At 36.7% G+C, this 15,451-nt stretch overlaps 3 protein-coding genes across 6 annotated transcripts; 1 reads left to right on the top strand and 2 right to left on the bottom strand.

The window, feature by feature from the left end:
• Window positions 1-997: 997 nt before the first annotated feature.
• LOC120179586 (60S ribosomal protein L27a-3-like) lies at window positions 998-10,441 on the bottom strand. The gene is made up of 2 exons (XM_039185154.1): window positions 10,417-10,441; window positions 998-1,549 (listed from the first exon to the last, which is right to left on the bottom strand). The coding sequence occupies exon 2, from the start codon at window positions 1,544-1,546 to the stop codon at window positions 1,106-1,108; it is 441 nt and encodes a 146-aa protein (XP_039041085.1). The 5' UTR covers window positions 1,547-1,549; window positions 10,417-10,441; the 3' UTR covers window positions 998-1,105.
• Window positions 5,028-9,988, bottom strand: LOC120179585 (eukaryotic translation initiation factor 4B2-like). Of its 4 annotated transcripts, none has more exons than XM_039185151.1 (5): window positions 9,182-9,988; window positions 8,732-8,866; window positions 8,281-8,686; window positions 5,571-6,008; window positions 5,028-5,213 (listed from the first exon to the last, which is right to left on the bottom strand). In XM_039185151.1, the coding sequence occupies exons 1-5, from the start codon at window positions 9,915-9,917 to the stop codon at window positions 5,189-5,191; spliced, it is 1,740 nt and encodes a 579-aa protein (XP_039041082.1). In that variant the 5' UTR covers window positions 9,918-9,988; the 3' UTR covers window positions 5,028-5,188. The 4 variants fall into 4 exon arrangements, with proteins under 4 accessions (XP_039041082.1, XP_039041083.1, XP_039041080.1 ...); XM_039185150.1 differs by having other exon boundaries at window positions 5,052-5,213; window positions 5,571-5,678; window positions 5,715-6,008; window positions 8,281-8,866; XM_039185152.1 differs by having other exon boundaries at window positions 5,042-5,213; window positions 8,281-8,776.
• A 1,284-nt stretch (window positions 10,442-11,725) lies between the features above and the next one.
• On the top strand, window positions 11,726-12,843 carry LOC120179587 (SUMO-conjugating enzyme UBC9-like). The gene is made up of 4 exons (XM_039185155.1): window positions 11,726-11,810; window positions 12,272-12,399; window positions 12,499-12,603; window positions 12,793-12,843. The coding sequence occupies exons 1-4, from the start codon at window positions 11,741-11,743 to the stop codon at window positions 12,826-12,828; spliced, it is 339 nt and encodes a 112-aa protein (XP_039041086.1). The 5' UTR covers window positions 11,726-11,740; the 3' UTR covers window positions 12,829-12,843.
• The last annotated feature ends 2,608 nt before the right edge of the window (window positions 12,844-15,451 follow it).

Genomic DNA, 15,451 nt, shown 5'->3' with positions numbered 1-15,451 from the left:
GATTTTGCAACAACGACAGCTTTTGAAACAACTTTAGCTTTCTCTGGAAACACTTCCTGCGTAAACCTGTGTAAATAGCCTTCACATTCCAGATGGATACCATGGTAGCTCTAGGGATGAATGTTTCTGAACATATGTAGACACTGAACTTGAAGTAGCTAGAACAAAAAAAAAAGCATGCATATAGTTTGGTTCTAACATGTCTTACTATTTTACAGTGTCGAATGAAATATGGAGGCTCAAGGAAAGCAAAACAAAAGGCAATTTCTTCATTTTTGACCTCTCTTAGCTAAGTGGCCACTCTTGGACCAATACCCAGATTTATTTTCATCCAATTCACAAGTTAAAGAAGCTGTTATCGATCTTACATTGTCAACTTGTCCTCTCAGTTAATATTTTTAATGGATTTTGTTAAAAGATCAATTCCAATAATTAAAGAGGGTAATTACATGAACTCGAACAACTACATATAGTATTCATATAAAACTTAAAACACGACTCGATCAAACCCCGGTTAACCTATCGCCCATGCTAAAATGATTTATTAGTCACGATAGTAAGTAAGAAGGTACAGCATCCCCTTCCTACAATTCCACTTGCCTTGGAAATGATTAACAAGAAACATAAAACCAACATCAAATCCCTGATTCCAAATATGCAAATACAAAACCATGCATTCAGGCCACTAAATAGCCCATCAGAAAACATAAATATGCTTACAGAGAGACCATATCCATAAGCAAATTATAAAACAAAACAATGCATTCTTTTAGGCCACTAAATAGCCAATCAGAAAACATAAATATTCTTCAGAGGACCGTAACCATAAGCAACAAAGAATTTGCAGGCATTCAGCATACGCAGCGAGTCACTTAATCCACCACACACAAAACCAAGCCATTAGAGGATTGAATCAAGAAAATTCAGCAAAATAGATCACAGCAAAACAAACATAATAATGCAAACAGTCGAACACTTGACATATAATTGGCCAAAATAAATTGAAAATCACATTTCAAGTTTAACTCCGAACAACACAAGATAATAACATAACAGAACTGTCTTTCAAATCCAAAAACAAAGCGAAAACTGGAAAAAGCATAACCTAGGCGGCGAGCACAACAGCACCACCGGCCTCCTTAATCTTCTTCTCGGCAGTCTTGGAAACCAACTTAGCCTTAACCACGATGGGTTGGTTCTCGGGCAAGACACCTTTTCCAAGGACCTTAAAGTAGCCGTACTGGGTCACGTCGATCATCGGGGCGGCATCCTTTTTGGCTTTGGCCTTCACGTCTTGCGGGACGAGAGACCAGAGCTTGTCGATGTTAACGATGGGGCAGTAGAACTTGTTGCGGAGCTTGTGGAAGTACCTCATACCGACTTTCCCGAAATACCCGGGGTGATACTTGTCGAAGAGGATCCTGTGGTGGTGCATGCCTCCGGCGTTACCGCGACCTCCCGGATGCTTGCGGTGCTTGCCGATACGGCCGTGGCCGGCGCTCACGTGGCCGCGCTTCTTGCGGTTCTTCTTGAAGCGGGTTGTCATTTTCTGGATCGGTGCGCAGCTTAGGGAGGGGAAATTAGGGTTCAGAGCGGCTGCGAGAGGCAAAATAAAAGTAGGGTTATTGAGGAGGTTTTATTTAGGGGTGAGGTTTCTAGTTTCCGAGTTTGCCCTTACTCTAGGAATTTCGGCTTTTGGGTTTTTCTAGCTCTGGATCGACCCTGACCACTTTGGGCAATTGGCTCAGTATGAGGACTGATGATGGGCTCCAAGGAGGTAGATTAGGCCTTGTATTCATGTTGTGAGTAGTGATTAGGGTTGATCAAATAACAAATGAAGAGAGATTCATTTTTATTAAATAAAATAGAGACTTGATTACATAAAAGATATTATAACAAATACCTCTAAATATATAAAGATCAATTATACAATTATTCTGGAGTACGGTTAGATTTAGTATTTTTCACTTCGAACATGAATTCGATGTGGTCCAAGCTTATCCTTAAAAAATTTGACGATGTCAAAATAGAATCTATTTTTTTAAAAATCTAACTCAATAGGATCAAGTCAGATCAAGCTAGTGGCGGATCCAATGATAGAACTTTGTGATAAAGTTTGGGGTCCAACTTAAAATTTTAAAAATTTTAGCAGTTTAAATTAAATTTTTCAAAATTTTTGAAGGGTTCACTTTACATTTTTTTTAGAAAAATTGGGGTATAATTATATTTTTTAAAATTTTGAGAGGCTTGATGAGAATTTTAAAAATTATGGGAGGGATTTAACTAATAATATTAAAAAAAAACTTAAAATTAATATAGATTTATAAAAAGGCTTAATTGCATATTTTCCCCCTAACTGTACCTTTTTTATCGAGTTGCCCCTTAAAGTATTTTTCGTACCTTTTTGCTCCCTCAACTAAAAATTGTTACCCCATTTGCCCCAATTTGTTATCTTTGTTAAAAAATACAGTGGTAAATCACATACTTAGTCACTCAACTATTCTCACAGTGCTAAATTATCGGTTCTTCCAAAAATACATATATATTTATGTGGTGATTGGCGCATGATGGATTGTCTGTTGGTAAACGTCTTCGGGAAGTATGTTTAGGATTTGGATTGTGTCCTATGTGCCAAGCTGATGAGGAAATAGCTGCTCATGCTTTGCGTGGCTGTTGGTATTCCCAGGTGGCCATGCAAGAGGCTGGTTTTTCTGGGGTACCTTGTTTCGCACCGAAGAATCTAGTTTAAGTTGGGTAGAAGTGTTATTGCAGTTTTTCGCCATTGAACGTTTCACTGACTTTGCGGTTCTACTTTGGAATATATGGAATGGAAGGAAAAAAATTAGTCCATGAGGATAAACTTCAACCTCTGTGGCTTATAGCTTTAAAAGTGCAGGTGCTCCAGAATGCGTTTAAATCGGCCAGGAATTCCACTGTTCGTGGAGGAGCACGGACAACCAGAGTTCCACCGCGATAGGTGCCGGCTAGTGTTGCCCAACAGAAGTGGCGTCCGCTCGACCCTGGAGTTGTTATAGTTAATGTTGATGGGGCTTTCGATCCGCAACGACGAATGACGACATTGGGTATAATAGCTCATGATGTTGCTGGGTTACCCCTAGGGGGTATGGTGGTCTCAGCGCCATCTTGTGGGAAAGCTGGGATTGCTTAAGTACATGCAATTGTGGCTGGTTTGCGCTTTGCTATCGAGAACCAACGGACGAATGTGGTATTTGAGTCTGATTCTGCTATGGTGGTGAACAAGATCCGAGATAGACCACCTGATGATTCCATTACAAGATTTCAGTGGAAGCCTGAAATTTGTTTGACTGTAATGCATAGTTTGTAATTCAGTTCGTACGACGCTAGTGCAACAAGGTAGAACATACTTTGGCTGCCTAGGCATTACGATTGGGTAGTTCTTTGTTCTTTGACTCGGTTTGTCCTGAGATTATTGCATTTTATGTATCTTGTGACATGGTTTCCCGGTAATAGAATTTGGGCACTCTTTTCCCCTGATTATGACTAGAAGGGGTTTTTAATGAGGCTCACCGTTTATCTAAAAAATGAATCTAAAAATTGGGATTAAAAATATAATATTGAAACTAGTCACTTTAAATCATATAAGTACCATACATAGAAAATGTTAAAACCCCAACCAAGAGACTTGAACAAAAATATATACAAATAAATCTAATGCATCGGCAAATGAACCACAAAAGCGAATTAAGCTATTGAAATACCACTGAAAACTGAATATCAGAGCCGAGCGTCGTGAGAAACTTTCCATAAACGCAAAATCACGCATCCAAATTCAATCCAAAGGTTCATGTCAGGGAATATCAACAAGATTTCAAATAAGCGCCATCTTGATTAGTCGTGGCGTTGTCAAATCCAACCCAGAGAAAACATAAATAAAAGAACGGACAAACGACCGAAAAAAAATAAAAAAAAAGACCACAAAGATAAAGATAAAGATAAACGTGCAACACATGCATAATTATTTTTATTAAAAAAACAAAAGAAAAAACAGAAAGAAAAGAGAATTAGTGGTAGGCAACATGCATCAAAGTCAGTGTTGCTACCAGTTAAAGAAAATTAAAGAAGAAAAAGTTGATCTGATCTATAAAAAATGATACAAACTCAAAGAAAAAAAAGAAAGGGTGAGCGACTAGGGTTTAAGGATATTAACTCAATTAAAATATTAAATCATTAACGACATGATAAGATGATATGTTTCCTTCGTTCTCTATATTAAATTATAAATTTTTCCTATCTTACCATCACACAATTACTGCCACCTATGATTGCTATTCATAAAAAAATATATCTATCAAAACATGTAGAATTTATTCTTAGTTTTTATATTTAATTTATTTTTCGTAAAACACGTTTAAAATCATTTTTGAAGTTAAATATACTATTATATATTATTGGGTTATTTATTTTCCTAATTCTAAACATATAAATGGTTGGAAATTTTAGTATTGTTATCTCATTGAACTATTTTCTGTAATGCTTAAGAAAACTATTTTTAATATTAGAAAGCATTGGTACATGCCCAAACTGATATTTTTGACGTCTCATGATATATGACTAAATGTCATATATAAGGTTTCATTATTTGTTAACCTTGTCCAAATATATATTGTTTATTAGTCGTGTACCTGTATCATAAAATTAGAGAGATTGTTTTTGAATTTTTTTAAAGTATAAAGGATTAAATTCTGAAATAAACCAGGAGAATTCGTGAGATTCATGAAGGGTGGGTATATGCCGGTCAGCCGGGCGACACTGACCCTCACCGCCACCATCATCGGTAGACACCTAAAAATATAATTAAAAAATGATAAATACATATTTTCAACGAAAATTTCTTTAGACACTAAAACGTTATGTACCAAAGGAATATTGAAGATAAAAACTGGTGAACCAAACAATGTTTCTTAATCAAAATTCGAGTCCCATTGCTCTATAAAGAACAAATAAAATAAAAATACGGGGGAGAAAACTGGAGGAAAGGCCATTTTACAAGAGAGCACCGAGAATAATGCATAGTTCCTTGTTACAATACTCAAGAATCCTTTACCCCACTTTACCAGAGCAATAAGCATGAAGGTAACAAAATATTATCGGTCCATGTTGTCAAAGGTTATTTGACGGAATTCGACAAAGCAATGCCGATTGCGGTTCACCATCTCTCCCTCGATCTTGGCCTGCAATATTAAAAAATATCATGATTTCATTAGTCCGATTTCTGTGAGCAGATATGCATTGTTGCAGACTCTGGTATTACAATGTGCAAGAGAGCATCACAAATGCAATGACTGTGAACGCTTCATTCAATTAACATGTATCGGTCCTATAAAGGAACAAAACAAAAATGCAGCTTCCGAATCTGGTTTCTAGTTCACTAAAAACCATAAAGAAAAAAGAAAGATTCAAAGATGCATGAAAAACGACATTAGAATAAAATAGGGGAAGACAAGGACGCCAAGTTTTCCATGATGATTGAGCAAATAAAAAGCAGTAAAGGTATGACAGATTTAATTGCTGATATTTTATACCCTTACCTTTCCATGTCTCTGTTTCCCTGAAATCCTCTATCCCTGCCACCTTGAAATCTTCTTCGCTCATCACCAGGCCTTGTCCATGCATCTGCGGTACCACGAGATCTAGGCCTTGTCCGTGCATCTGCAGTACCCTGAGATCTAGGCCTATTCGTGAACTCTACACTTCTAGAGCTATCAATAGATCCAGACTGAGAAGGAGGTCCATCGGAGAAGCTGCCAGCTCCAGATCCAGGCCTTTCAACAGCTTTCTGCCCAAATCTAACTTTGTTCTCCAAATCTTTTATCAGCAACTCTAATTCCCTTTCCTTGTGAAGAAGTTTTTCATGTAAAGAGTGTTGGTCCCTGGCAGGTTCTGAACTCCGTGTCGAATTTTTCTCAACTTCCTTCTTTAAATGATCTATTTCATCTTTCAATATCTTTTCCTCTTCGGTTTCTGGCCTGAAACATTTTTTTCTAATTAGAAATGAAGAACATAACGGCATTGGCAATATATTCAAAAGTTGCTTGCAAACAAGAAGGGAACTAAATGGATTTATAAACAATAACAAGCAATTCCATAGAACAATTGGAGCATCTGAATCCATCTAGATTACAGCCTTACACAGAAAATCACAATGGATCACATCAATACAGCAAAGCATTCTGTTAGAACAGAAAAATGGAATATCACAAAATGAAATTGATAAATAAGCAGAGCTTATAACCATTTGCATTAATAATCTCGCAAAGGGATGAAAGAAAGCTTGAAATATCACATAATGACTTAAAAACAACATATAATCATAAAAACAATAACAAAGCACTTCGAGAACCATAAAGAAGAGTCGAAGCCTAGAAGAGTTTTAACAAAACTGCTTTGATGGAAGGACAGGGTGAGGGTTGTAATATCATCATGCCTTTAATCTTGGACCGAAAAGACAAATTTAAAGGCAATAGGTAACTGTTTGGGACCTACCGGCTAGCAGTGCATATGCTACTTGCTTACATATGCTCCACATTAATCCCAGAGAATATCACTATTTCAGTACATAAGCAACTTCTGAACATTATTAAGGACTGAATCTTTGTTGTCCTCATGCACCAAAAGGCAACAAGTGGCAAAGATAACAAACCAACAGCAACGTTTAACATTTTAAATCTAGTAAATGCATGTAAATTTACGAATATGCAAACTAAGCTTAGCTGTCAAGAGAACGTAACTAGAAAAAAGAATCCCCTGGGCCAAAAAGTGGAAAGAAAAACATAATTTTACTTCCCTAACTCACCAAGAAAGGAAAAAAAAAATAAAAGCTTCTCATTCAACAAGCCCCGATGCTTATATGGTAACATAACCAAGAATGGATTTAAGTCACGATTCAGTTGGCTGTGTATTCATAAATGAAATAAATTTTGGAATACAACAGTGCATGTTAATTTAATGCATGAAAGAGCTGCAAAAGCTTGACTCAGAAGCCAAACCTCTGTTCTGAACTCGACCAAAAATTCAGTTGGCTGTGTTTTCATAAATAAAATAAATTTTATAATACAACAGTACGTGAATTTAATGCATGAAAAAAATGTAAAAGCTTGACTCAGAAGCCAAACATCTGTTCGGAACTCATAGTCGAAAATTCCATTCTAAGATGGAACCCTATACTCAACTCAATTCCCAGCAGTGGGCAAGACACGCATTGCATGATCTATTGTATTTTTTTTTATACAACGATCTACCGTCTTTTACACAATACATAAACACCCACTTAAGAACAACCAAACCCTCCACAGGAAACATAAATTTGGAAAAATTCACATGCCATTTATGGTTCTGGGCAACAAGCTGAATATGGACTGTGATTTAGTGGTTTGAAGAAAAACGGAGCAACCACCAAAAAGACAATATAATTTATGATATGATATTTTAACTGTTCTTCTAACTCCTCAAAAGTCTTAGCAATTAAGAATTCCTTACTGACAGCATAGTACTGCATACCCATGGATTAGGGAGTATAAAACAATCTGCAATGAAGGAAAAGTGGCAGCAGCTAAGAGAATTTACTGTAGCAAATATGCTAAGCACTTAGAAACCAGCACTAACAAGTAACAGCATTAAATGAAACATATCAAAATCAGTTCAAACTTGACTCAGAAGCCAAACATCTGTTCGGAACTCATAGTCGAAAATTCCATTCCAAAATGGAACCCTATACTCAAATCAATTCCCAGCAGAGTGCAAGACACGCATTGCATGATCTATTGTCTTTTACACTATACATAAACACCCATTTAAGAACAACCGAACCCTCCACAGGAAACAGACATTTGGAAAAATTCACATGCCATATATGGTTCTGGGCAACAATCTGAACATGGACTGTGATTTAGTGGTTTGAAGAAAAAACGGAGCAACCACCAAAAAGATAAAATATAATTTATCATGATATTTTAACTGTTCTTCTAACTCCTCAAAAACTTAGCAATGAAGGATTCCTTATTGACAACATAGTACAGCATACCCATGGATTAGGGAGTATAAAACAATCTGCAATGAAGGCAAAGTCGCAACGGCTAAGGAAATTTACTGAAGCAAATATGCTAAGCACTTGAATCCAGCACTAACAAGTAACAACATTAAATGAAACATATCAAAATCAGTTAAAACTTCAAACAAAATCCCACTAAGACAAGTTTGCAATAAATTATGAGCAAAATGATTACAGAATTGAAATGGAACCTGTCAATCCTGCGACGATCTAAATCAAGATCAATCTTACGCCAGTCTTGGCCTCGCTCTTCCAGCAAAACTTCCCTAGGCTTAGCATCACCAAAAGGGTTGACCTTTGGCCTAGGCTTGATTGCATTTTCAATCCCTTGCTGCAGGGGACCTTCGGGCTTGCTAGATTGCGCACTCGAAGGCCTGCTGGAATGAGCGCTGGTAGGCCTAGTAGTTTCCTTCTTTGCTTCAATTTCAGAATCTAGCTTCTTCCAGTCCAGTCCTTTCTCTACTAACACCTCTTCCCTTGGCTTTGCTGCCCCGAAAGGATTCGATTTATTTGTTTTAACCACAAGCTCATTCACCCACCCTTGTGGTGGATCCAAAGCTAATATAGGCCTTTCCTCCCTGATTCCGCCCCCACCACCTGGAGACCATCTATCAGGCTCCGGTCCAGAGTCACGAACACCGCCTCGGGACCATCTATCAGGCTCCGGTCCAGAGTCACGAACACCACCTCGGGACCATCTATCAGGCTCCGGTCCAGAGTCACGAACACCACCTCGAGACCATCTATCAGGCTCCGGTCCAGATTCACGAACACCACCTCGAGACCATCTATCAGACTCCGGTCCAGAGTCATGAACACCACCTCGAGACCATCTATCAGGCTCCAGTCCAGAGTCACGTACACCAGCTCGAGACCATCTATCAGGCTCCGGTCCAGTATCACTAACACCACTTCGGGACCATCTATCAGGCTCCGGTCCAGGGTCGCAAACACCACCTCGGGACCATCTATCAGGCACCGGTCCAGGGTCGCGAACACCAGCTCGGGACCATCTATCAGGTTCCGGTCCAGGGTCGCGAGCACCAGCTCGGGACCATCTATCAGGTTCCGGTCCAGGGTCGCGAACACCACCTCGGGACCATCTATCAGGCTCTGGTCCAGAGTCCGCAAAACCCGAACCAAAAGTTGAAGATCGAGTTGGAATTGACCGTTTTCCAGCTGTCCAATTATCAGCCTCATCAGCCTTAGAGAATCCACCACTTCCTCCAGTTCCAAGCCCACCATACCGGTTTTGCCTGCCCGAATCCATTGAAGGAATTACTTTTTTTGTCATTGCCCAATTATCCACTTCATCAGCACGCGACGACTGATCGAAATCAGAAACCCTAGAAGACGGACCCCGTCTCTCTTCATTAAAACCTCCGTGCTGCCTCCTTCCGGAGCCCCACGATCCATCGCTATCTTCGTAGTGACGCATACCCCGACCTGCATGTGGACCCGTTCTCCCGTAAGATGAAAACCCACCCCCGAGACGTCCATACTGCAATTCCTCGGCGGAACGTTCTTTGGGCCCGGTAGGGAGAAGCATCATCTCTTGGGGTGTCAGCCTATTGTATTCCGTCACCTTAGCATCACCACCCAATCCGCCCCCGCCATATGACGAGTAAGTCCCCAAGTAAAACTCCGACAGAGTCTGCTTCTTCTTCTTCTTGGGCTTCGCGCTAACGGCTTCCTTCAGGCTAGGGAAACTCTGAGATTCAGCCGTGTGTCCAGCAGCTGTCTCTGCTTCCGCAGCCGCACGTTCCTCCGCTTCTTCTCGCTCCGCCTCGGCGGCCCACGCGCCGATGCGGCCCCAGGGACTCGACATTTTCGGGAAAAATTATATTATTAATTTATTTCTTTTCGATATTTTGCTTTCTTTGAGAGAAGAAAATTAAAGCGAAAAATGAGACAGATATATAAAAGAGAGGGAAAATGAGATGGGCTCCATTAATAGACCCGGAGCTCCGATTGCAATCGATGAAGTTCAAGAGCGGGTTACAGTTATTACGTCTTTATATTTGCGCCGTTGGTCGTTACGCTTTGTGAGAAAATATCCCAAGCCAACTTTTCCAAAAGAGAGAGTGACGAGGAATGAGTTGATACAACTTTAGACGCGCAAGAAGCCAAGTGAAATGCACGCTCCAATAAGAAATTATTGAGAAATGGTTATAATTGTTTGGTGTACATCCGAACTAGGGCTGTAAATGAGACGAGACATATCGCGAGTTATTCGAGATCGACTCGATCAAGGCTCGATAAATACTCGGATCGAATGAACTCGACTCGAGCTCGACTCGAGTTCTTAACGAGCCGAAACGAGCTACTCGATACTCGAATCGAAAAGCTCGTAAGCAGCTCGAAAAAATGTTATATTATAATTTTAGATTTTTTAAAATTACATTATTAAAAATACACTATTGATAATTATAACATTTTAAAAATATATTAAAAATTCTATAATACAACTACCCTCAAATTTTAATTAATATATTTTATAATGAACCCTAAACCTTAAACCCTAACCATAAACCCTAAAACATAAATCATAAAGTCTAAACCCTAAACCCTAAATTATATTTACCTCATAGATCGATACTAAGTCGATTAATTAATGTCTTTGTAATGAACCCTAAAATCTATTCCATAAATCCTAAACCTTAAACTATAAACCTTAAACACTAAACCTTAACCCCTAAACCCGATTATATGATAGGAGTTAAGTTATGCACATGAAAGTCACATACAAATTATGCAAAATGATGTTATGTGACTCCTAAATAAATCATTAGCATACTTATACATAAACATATCAACATGGAAAATAAATATACATAACTAATTAAAGAAAACAATCCTAAACATAGACTAAATTAAGAGAAACCTAAATGTGAGGACTAATTTAAGCTAAATATACTAACTTTAGAATGATGATTAAATTCCCGTAAATGTAAAATTAAACTTACAAAATTGGAATTAAACCAATGACTTAAATACAAAATGTGTATAAACTTTAGGGTCTTATACGCAATTGATACTATTCGGTTTAAGCTAAAATAAAATGGAAAATAACATAAATGACACCTGAACATTTAAAACAAATAAGAAAATTTAAACAAATGTGATTAAAATACAAAAATTAAAATATAACATACCAAACTATAAATTTATTAAACATGCATATACATATTAAACTAATGACTAAATTTAAATAAACGCAAAATTCAACATACAAATCAAGAATTAAAATAAGGATTTACAAAAGCGTGCTCAAGTTTGGGGGACTATAACTTAATTTATCAAAAAATTAATATGAAACCTAAATTTAACTAAACCTAAACTAAACTCACGCACACAAAATACCAAACACAGTCGCACAGCCCTAATAGCAAAATTGCTCTCTCTGTGTGTCTTAGTTTGAAGCTTCAAGTGAAAAGTCAAGGGATTTGCGGGTGGAGAAGAGGATAGGGATCTCTCTGCCTTCAAAATTTGATCCTTGAATTCAAAGCTTTATACTTTTCTAACTTGTTATTCCCTTCTATATTTTTAGCTTTCTTTTCGTTTCTTTTTTTTCTCTCCTGACTCCTGTCCATCTAGAAAGAATTTTTGTTTTGTCCTCTGTTCTGTTGCGTTCTTTTCTATTCGAGCGTCATGGCTTCAAAGCGGATTTTGAAGGAACTCAGGGATTTGCAGAAAGATCCACCCACTTCTTGCAGTGTTGGTAACATTTCATCTTCTACCGCCTAACGTCAATATATCTTTACCAACAATACCATACTTTGATCTCATTGTTTATGTTGCTTACCCTACATTTTCCATTGTTTTTAACTGCGTACTTAGTTTTAGCTTATGAATAAAATCGATTAAAAATTTAAAACCCCAAAGCTCCAAACTTGACTCCTTGTATTTGCTTTAGCTCGTTTACCCTTATATACGTTAGGGCTGCTTATTGTTGAAAATGAATGTTTTCATCATGAAAAATGAGCAAATCCCTTCCTTAGGCCTTGATCTTCATGTAGTCTGTTTGCCTTCCAACTTGATTTTGATTTAATCGACAAACTTTTCGGTTCCTATACTAGAATTGCTTGATCCGATTCAGACTGTTCATTATTATTATCTGAACTTTGACTTGTGCATCAATGGATGACATTTAGGTAACCTTTGGATGCTTTTTTTTAATAGGTCCTGTAGCTCAAGACATGTTTCATTGGCAAGCAACAATCGTGGGCCCTTCCGATAGCCCTTATGCTGGAGGTGTATTTTTAGTTACGATTCATTTTCCTCCGGACTACTCTTTCAAGCCTCCTAAGGTAATTTACTTCACCCGCGATGTTTTACTCTAGTGTTGATGATTGTTCGTATGATACTCTACACACTCTTTTCATAGACAATGTTGTTTTGTTGTATAGGTTGCATTTAGAACCAAGGTCTTCCATCCAAACATCAACAGCAACGAGAGCATTTGTCTTGATATCCTAAAAGAACAATGGAGCCCTGCACTAACCATTTCCAAGGTATGTCCTTACTCCTGCTAATATCATGGTTAAAATAGTACAATGTATAAACATTGTCAACAAAACTAACACTAGTACAACATGTTTTGCTCTCAATCTGCTCCTTACTGACTGATCCAAACCCTGACAACCCACTTGTTCCAGAGTCTAGACAAACAAAACTAACTCGTTTTCTATTATACCTATTAGTCTTTTTTTAACAGGTTGTTTCTAAATGACGTGTAACGGCATGGATTCGAGCATGGCCAGCATTTGCAGGCTCTGTCCTTTGTTGTGCTTGGTGCTCTATCCCTTGTTTTGTGTGTCTGCAGGGCATGGATTCGAGCATGGCCAGCATAGGCGACAACAACATTGGTTTCGGTGGATGGCTGACCAGCATGGGTCTTCCTCGGTGGGTTCACGTGGGTAGCGCACTGTCTCGGGCTTCCTCCTGGTGGATTTGCACCATATATTAATTATCTTAAGTTTCTTGTAATTGTATTTTTATTTTTTTTAGATTTTTATAGTTCATACATTCATATTATAATGTATTGGTGATTGTTGATTAAAGGGAAAATTATTTATATATTTTAAATGCAATATAAGATTTTTGTAGGTTCAAATTCGAGTTTGAGTTCGAGCTTGAATCGAGCTCAAAATTGAGCTTCAATCGAGCTCGAGTCTCGAGCTTCAATCGAGCTCCTGAATTTTTTTTTTGAGTTTGAGCATTTTCGAGTTCGAGTCGAGTTTCATTATTATCTTTCGAGTTCGAGTCGAGTTTGAAAATTTTAGGCTCGCGAGTTTTCGAGTCGAGTCGAGCTTATATTTAAAGTTTTCGAGTTCGAGTCGAGCTGCGATACTCGAGTTCGACTCGACTCGTTTACACCCCTAATCCGAACACAATAATTTATGTGATGGGATGTGTGTTTAAAAAATTGGAGGTGCGAAATTATAAAATTTTAAAATATAAAAAGAAATTATATAAAATATAAATAAATTAAAAATATTTAATGAATGCGACTGCACCTTAACACATCTTCTATCTATCCCTATGTAACCATGAAAGAGATTATACTGTTTAACTTCTTTGTTTTAGATGGTAAGTATAGGTATGAATCTTGTGTTTAAAATTTACTGATTCAAATTTTAAGATCTGACTTTTTTTATGATAAATTATGCGTTTATTATATAAACTATTAGCTTGTGTGTGATTAGTATCTGAAATTTTAAATTTTTAAAATCGTAACATAATATTTAATTTTTGTTTTATCTTAGTATCCGTGGTTAAAAACTTAGCACACAGACTTGCCGACTGCCACATCTATAATCGTTGACCCCTGTGTCTACAGTCGTCGATCATCGCATTCGTCGATCGATAAAGTCCAAACTTTTCAGCCTGAAACTTTTTTGACTTCCTAAACTCGATTTCGATCTCCATTTCATCGAGAAACACCACAATCTCCTCAAATTGACGATTGACTCTTCGTAGGGGTGTTCATAATTCGGTTAAAATTGAATTAATCGACCGAACCAAAATTTCAATCGTTTAATCGGTCGATTAATTTTAGATTAAGTTGGTTGACGATTCATGTTTTTCTTTCTTTCAAACTTTGATTTTGGTTAATTAACTGAAATTATTTAATATTTAATATTATATATATATTATTTAGTTTTAGGGGTGTTTAAACTTCGGTTTTAACCGAATTAATAGAATAAATCAAAAAATATATAATATATAATATATATTATTTATAAAGTTTGGTTAATTCGGTTAATCGATCAATAAATTGAACTTAGTTCAGTTTCGATAATTAAAAAAAATCGGTTCAATTAGCGGTTAAAGGAGGAAAAATCGATTAATGAAAATTGGGTAATTCAGTTAGTTAGGTTAACCGAATTAACCATTTGAACACCTCTAACTCTTCGATTTCTTCATTCTCTAATTTCCATGGTCCATCATTCGATTCGATGGGACTGTGATATGTTGGTTGACTCGTCATTCTCTCATGGTCTACCGTTCGGATTGGTCATTCGTCCATCGGAGCTATGCCAAGTCAACCGTCTGTTAAGTTTTTAACGACAGGTACTAAAATGAAACAAAAATTAAACGTTATGCATGATTTTGAAAAATAAAAGCTTAGGTGTTAAAACAAACCCAAACTAGTAACTTATGTATTAAATGCATAGTTTCCTATTTTTCAATAGCTTAGAATAACTATAATATAATATTTATTTTTTTAAATAATCTATTAGAAACGTACACATATATTATAAATACAATTGTCAAACTTAACTTAAATTTTAAATCAAAATTGAGACTCGGCTCGAACTAAAGAAACTTGAACTGAAAATATTCTTGCACTTAGCTTGGTTGTAACGCGAACCTAAACATTAAGTACATGAAAACTTTAAATTATTTTTAAAAAATAATATATAAATGCTAATACTATTGATAGCTTAACTTACAAACAAAAATTTAATATTATTAATTTTCAAGTTGTTTGCGAGCCTTTTGAGTTGTGTATTAAATAACTCACTTCTATTCGTTAAGAATTCAAATCTAGTCTATTTGAATAGAGTGTTGACCAAATTTCAACTAAATCGAACTTGAGTACCTTATGGTCTGTCTTGCCTCATTCATTGTCCTAAAGTCAAGTTTAGGGACTAAAATTTGTTTGGTAAAATTATATTTGATCACTAAATTATATTAAAATAATCTTTTAGCCACTTATGTTTCAGAAAATTAAAAAATGGTCACTAATTATCATTTTAAATTATAAAACACTGAGAAACTTTAATAAATTTAAAGACCATTTTATAATATTTTGATAAAGCATAATGATATTTTTTAAAATTATTTTGAAAGTTT

Source organism: Hibiscus syriacus, unplaced genomic scaffold (assembly GCF_006381635.1).
Source record: "Hibiscus syriacus cultivar Baekdansim isolate YM2019G1 unplaced genomic scaffold, ASM638163v2 tig00112429_pilon, whole genome shotgun sequence".
Taxonomy (NCBI): Eukaryota; Viridiplantae; Streptophyta; class Magnoliopsida; order Malvales; family Malvaceae; genus Hibiscus; species Hibiscus syriacus.
This window is presented reverse-complemented; position numbering and strand designations above follow the sequence as displayed.

Bases quoted from the DNA above. Each gene is read 5' to 3' on its own strand.
- LOC120179586 (XM_039185154.1), bottom strand. From the start codon at position 1,546: ATGACAACCCGCTTCAAGAAGAACCGCAAGAAGCGCGGCCACGTGAGC.
- LOC120179585 (XM_039185149.1), bottom strand. From the start codon at position 9,917: ATGTCGAGTCCCTGGGGCCGCATCGGCGCGTGGGCCGCCGAGGCGGAG. The intron at 6,009-8,280 runs GTTCCATTTCAA...AAAATGTTTCAG, and splicing joins GATCGTCGCAGGATTGACAG to GCCAGAAACCGAAGAGGAAA. The intron at 5,214-5,570 runs GTAAGGGTATAA...TTAATATTGCAG, and splicing joins GGAAACAGAGACATGGAAAG to GCCAAGATCGAGGGAGAGAT.
- LOC120179587 (XM_039185155.1), top strand. From the start codon at position 11,741: ATGGCTTCAAAGCGGATTTTGAAGGAACTCAGGGATTTGCAGAAAGAT. The intron at 12,400-12,498 runs GTAATTTACTTC...TTTGTTGTATAG, and splicing joins ACTCTTTCAAGCCTCCTAAG to GTTGCATTTAGAACCAAGGT. The intron at 12,604-12,792 runs GTATGTCCTTAC...TATACCTATTAG, and splicing joins CTGCACTAACCATTTCCAAG to TCTTTTTTTAACAGGTTGTT.